Genomic DNA, 4,956 nt, shown 5'->3' on the forward strand with positions numbered 1-4,956 from the left:
TGACCGACTGGATCAAGAAGGCCCGGCCGGCTAAAGAAGGTGAGCCCCCCAGAGGCCTCGGTTGAGGGTTTGACTCCCGTGTCCTCCCTCGGGATGATCCACTAAAAGCTTACCATGCCTGTAATTCTCTGTCCCCCCCATTCCAGTACTTTCCACAGGTGATGACCGCGGTTTATTCACTGCCTGTCAGAGGACCTGGTGAAACGTTGTAGTTTATCTGAGGACGCTCTCTCTCTCTCTCCCCCATCTCTCTCCTCTGCGTTTACAATTTTTATTCTCTTCTTTTCCATCCTCCTCCTCTCTCTCTCTCTCTCACTCTCTCTCTCTCCCTCCCTCTCTCTCGCGCTGTTTGTCTCGCTCTCACACCCTGTCTCTCTCTCTCTCTCTCTCCCCTTCCCCTTCCTCCCTCTTTCTCTCTCTCTCTCTCTCTCTCTCTCTCTCTCTCTCTCTCTCTCTCTCTCTCTCTCTCTCTCTCTCTCTCTCCCTCTCCCTCTCCCTCTCTCTCTTTCTCTTTCTCCCCCCCTCTCTCTCTCTCTCTCTCTCTCTCTCTCTCTATTCTCTGTGTTCCTCCTGCTCGTTCTACCATGCAGGGATCGTCCCCTCTCTGACCTACCAGGTGTTTTTTATGAAGAAACTCTGGACCACAACGGTTCCAGGGAAGGACGCTTTTGCAGACTCCATATTTCACTACTACCAGGTGTGTTTGTGTTGTTTGTTAGAAAGAGCCAAACAATAAATAGACTTCTACCTGAAAAGGGCAGTTTAAAATGTCTGTGACAGGCCAAAGAAATATTGTAATATTTAAGGTTATGCATACACAACTGCATGGCCTACCTCAAAAGCATGAACTCCATACAGAGTAAATATATATATAGATGCCTAAGTCATAAATTTGACCTTAGCATTATTGACGTTAAATACAAATTTAACCTTAAAATAGGACTTAGGCAATTATGCTATGAGGCTAACGATAATCTTCATGAATCTTGTGTTTGTGACAGCCATTCAAAGCATAAGCATTGGATGATGAATATATTTTGACCTACTTCATAAAAACAATACATTGTACATTGACTAGTTCTGTCGTCTCCATCCTTGCCCTCCTCTCTGTCCCGGCCCTCCTTCGGCGCTCCTTCCTGGTGGTGGGGGGGGGGTCAGGAGCTGCCTAAGTACCTCCGTGGGTACCACAAGTGTTCCCGGGAGGAAGTATTCCAGCTAGGAGCCCTCATCTACCGGGTCAAGTTTGAAGACGACAAGTCCCACTTCCCGGCCATCCCAAAGATGCTTCGGGAGATCGTGCCCCAGGATCTGATCCGACAGATGTCGCCCGACGACTGGAAACGGGTAAAACTCCAGCGCCGCCTAACTGAAAGGTTATACCTTCAAGGGTTAATACTGTGTTGACCAAGCTCGTGTGTTTGTGTGTGTGCGTGTATGTGTCTGTGCGTGTGCTTGTGTGTATGTTTGTGTACGCGTGTCTCTGTGTGTGTGCGTCTGTGTGTGTGCGTGCGTCTGTGTGTGTGCGTGCGTCTGTGTGTGTCCGTCTGTGTGTGTGTGTGTGCGTGTGTGTGTCTGTGCATGTGTGCGTGTGCGTGTTTGTCTATTTGTGTGATCGTGTTTATGTGTGTGCGTGTGTGTGTGTGCGTGCGTGCGTGCCTCTGTGTGTCTGCGTGCCTCTGTGTGTGTGTGTGTGTGCGTGTGTGTGCCTGTCTATGTGTGTGCGTGTGGGTGTCTGTAGTCTGTAGTGTCGTACTTTAACAAGCAGTCGGGGAAATCACGGGACGAGGCCAAACTCATGTTCCTGAAGCTCATCTACAAATGGCCGACCTTTGGCTCCGCCTTCTTTGAGGTCAAGGTAAGACTGGCAGCCATGTGTGTCTGTAAAATCCCTTTCTTATTTTTTTACCTTTCTCTACCTGTCATTTATCCTTTAAAATGAATTATCACATGAATTCTATGTTTATACATTTTATTCTATTTATGTAAAGACATATATCCTGTCGCTCTTCTCCCCTCTCTAGCAAACCACAGAGCCCAACTTCCCCGAGATTCTGCTGATCGCCATCAACAAGCACGGGGTCAGCCTCATCGACCCCAAGACCAAGGTAAACCATCATCTCCATGGAAACCACCGAACAACCTACATACTGTATGAGGCTATCTAGCGACGCAAGCTGCATGCTGACCCTCCTCAAAAGCTCCCTCAGAGTCAGACTCCGAGCTCTGATGGGCTTATCCAGGGGAAGGAAACCCCTTTTGGTGTTTCGCTGTCTAATCTGTGGGAAGCAATACCAGTTCATCTTCAATATACAAATACATTTTAATTTTTTAATCGATATTTTTTATCGATTTCTTTCTGTCTGTATATATATAATTGTTTGTGTGTTTATATGTGTTTGTGTGTGTGTGTGTTTGTGTGTGCGTGTGTGTTTGTGTGTGCGCCTCATCAGGACATCCTGATCACCCATCCCTTCACTAAGATCTCCAACTGGAGCAGCGGGAACACCTACTTCCACATCACCATCGGCAACCTGGTCCGAGGGAGCAAGCTGCTCTGTGAGACCTCGCTGGTGAGCTACACACACACACGCAAAAACACACACACATATATATATATATGCACACACTCATGCACACACACATATATATATGCACACACAAACATGCATGCACACAGACGCATACACATATATACTAGCACACTCTCACGCACCCACACACATACACACATATATACATACATACGCAGTGCATGCCCAAACCCACACTGAAGCAACATTTTGGAATTAAAAGAGAAATTTGGTTGATTTTGAAATGTTTGACTTTTGAGATGGTGAAACATCGATAATCATTGATTTTCACTTGAAGACGCTGTATTACCGACGCTGTTAGAACAATCTAATAGTGTCATTTCTATTCAAATGTATTTTCCAGTATTTCAGTGATTTCTTTCCACATACCTTTCCAGTAATACAGTGTGTACGTGTGCGTTTGGTCACCAGGGCTACAAGATGGACGACCTGCTGACCTCCTACATCAGCCAGATGCTGACCACCATGAGCAAGCAGCGCTCAGGGCGGAGTCACAACAAGTGAACGTCCTATTGGCAGGAGGCCGCCAAGCTCATCCGGCTCCTGCGTCCCATTGGCCAGCCCTGCAGCTGGGGGCGGACCTTCGCCTTCAAGCTGTGGCGGATGAGCCGCAGTCCCTCGCCTAGCTCGGTGGGGTCAAAGTTCACCGTGGAGAGTTCGGCGGCGAGCAGCGACCCCGGTGAGGGCCCGAGCCAGGGCCCGAGCCAAGGCCCCAGTAGCGGTTACTACAACTTCTATGAGGACGAGCCCTCAAGCGAGGACGACTACCTCTAGAAGAGTCGCCCCACTCCCCGTCATTCATGCCCTACTTGGGGTCTGGTTCAGGATCTGGTTCAGGATCAGATACAGATCCACACACCGCCCAGCAAGAGAACCGACCTAGGCACCTGATCAATTACCTGATCCATATTCTGGAACACACACTGGATGTATTTTAAATTGTATGAAGATGAGCTTTGTCCTCTGTCTGATGGGGAATAGATCCTAGGAAGGTGAAATATAGTTCTCAAAGCAGCAAACTACGTCTGCTTCTAACAAACTCAGTTCCGTTTTCAGTTTACTTTTGTTGAGCACTGTTGTCAAGGAAGTTGTCTTCAAAGAAGGTTTTTATACAAGCCCATTTATTCATATAGTTCAATTAAAAAGATGTCAATGACCAATCCTTCACCAATCTGACGTGTACTAGCCTTTTAAAATAGTCAACTTAATACTCCCATCCTCTAGCTTGGAGACATTTCGGGGTAATACTGTTAATTTAAGGATTTAATGAATAAGTCTAGCAATGTCCAAGCACTACTAAAATCTTTAATATATTGAATTGATGTATTTAATGCCCATCTCGTGATTTCCTTTTTTTTTTTTTCATTCTTTCGTTTTACTGTCTCTATATGTACTGCCTTAATTAGTTTGTTTTCTACTTCAAAACAATGTCCCAGCATTCTTTATGTGAGCCTAAACAGCTTTTTGTACAGTCTTTGTCAATCATATGTTGTTACAGTGACGTGTCTTAATAAATTCATTTGTCCATGACCATGTGTTGCAGGACTGGATAGCCCCACCCATTCTGCCAGCGATTTGAGTTCGCCCTGCAGAAGGGTCTGGAGAAGAGCAATACATTTCTTTCTAGTTTAGATACGTTTTTGCAGGAGCCAATCACCAAGCTGGCTTCTCCCCCTGGCGCGCTATTGGCTGGTTTCACACAATGACGACAGTGAAGCGACTGTAAACAGCCAATTGCGTACAGTCATTTGAACTAGGCCCATTGATCTCTTGTGCTGAAGAGAATGACAGCAGCTTCCCCAGACCAACGTGCAATCAACGATTCAGCTTGGTCTGGCAATAGCCAGGCTAGCTGTTTGTAGCACTTGGTGGTTGAGCTGGTGAGTTAAGAAGTGATACTTTCAGTTACAGAAGATAACAGATTTAGGGAGAAAGAATAAATATTTTGGTCATAACTCTCTTTTACATTACAGAAATACTTGGAAGACAAAATCTATGAATAGCCTGTTTCTACACTTACGCATTAAACAATTTAGAATTAGAATGTTGACCCCTGACATTTCAATACATTTATAAACATAGGGTTTTAGAATTAAGTATACGTTGCATCCTACTGCATTTGAAGGAACCCTTTGTTTGAAAGTGAATCATACATTTACTTTGCTAAGCTACTGATTGACAACCGTGGAGTTGATGTTCCTACAGCTGTCGACCACTCTGCCTTGAAAGTTCAGAGTTAACAGTTCGGATCTGCTGCTTAGGAAAGGTTAACAGCACAGTCTTGGGAAGTAATTGATCAATATCCGATGGTTGTTGCTAGTCCCACCGTGATAACATTGAATAATCATAAGTAATAAGAAAGGAG

General features: G+C 45.5%; 1 protein-coding gene across 1 annotated transcript in view; it reads left to right on the plus strand.

Moving 5' to 3' along the window:
* The window catches only part of LOC115561270 (unconventional myosin-VIIa), a 51,643-nt gene extending 47,522 nt beyond the window's left edge, over positions 1-4,121 (plus strand). Inside the window, exons 44-50 of the mRNA XM_030381187.1 lie at positions 1-39; positions 591-697; positions 1,159-1,344; positions 1,739-1,855; positions 2,022-2,105; positions 2,451-2,570; positions 3,003-4,121. The exon at positions 1-39 is cut by the window's left edge and continues 49 nt beyond it. Coding sequence (XP_030237047.1) covers positions 1-39; positions 591-697; positions 1,159-1,344; positions 1,739-1,855; positions 2,022-2,105; positions 2,451-2,570; positions 3,003-3,095 — 746 coding nt within the window. The 3' untranslated portion in view covers positions 3,096-4,121. The remainder of the gene's footprint in view (positions 40-590; positions 698-1,158; positions 1,345-1,738; positions 1,856-2,021; positions 2,106-2,450; positions 2,571-3,002) is intronic.
* The last annotated feature ends 835 nt before the right edge of the window (positions 4,122-4,956 follow it).

The sequence above is a fragment of the Gadus morhua genome, chromosome 16 (assembly GCF_902167405.1).
Source record: "Gadus morhua chromosome 16, gadMor3.0, whole genome shotgun sequence".
Lineage (NCBI taxonomy): Eukaryota > Metazoa > Chordata > Actinopteri > Gadiformes > Gadidae > Gadus > Gadus morhua.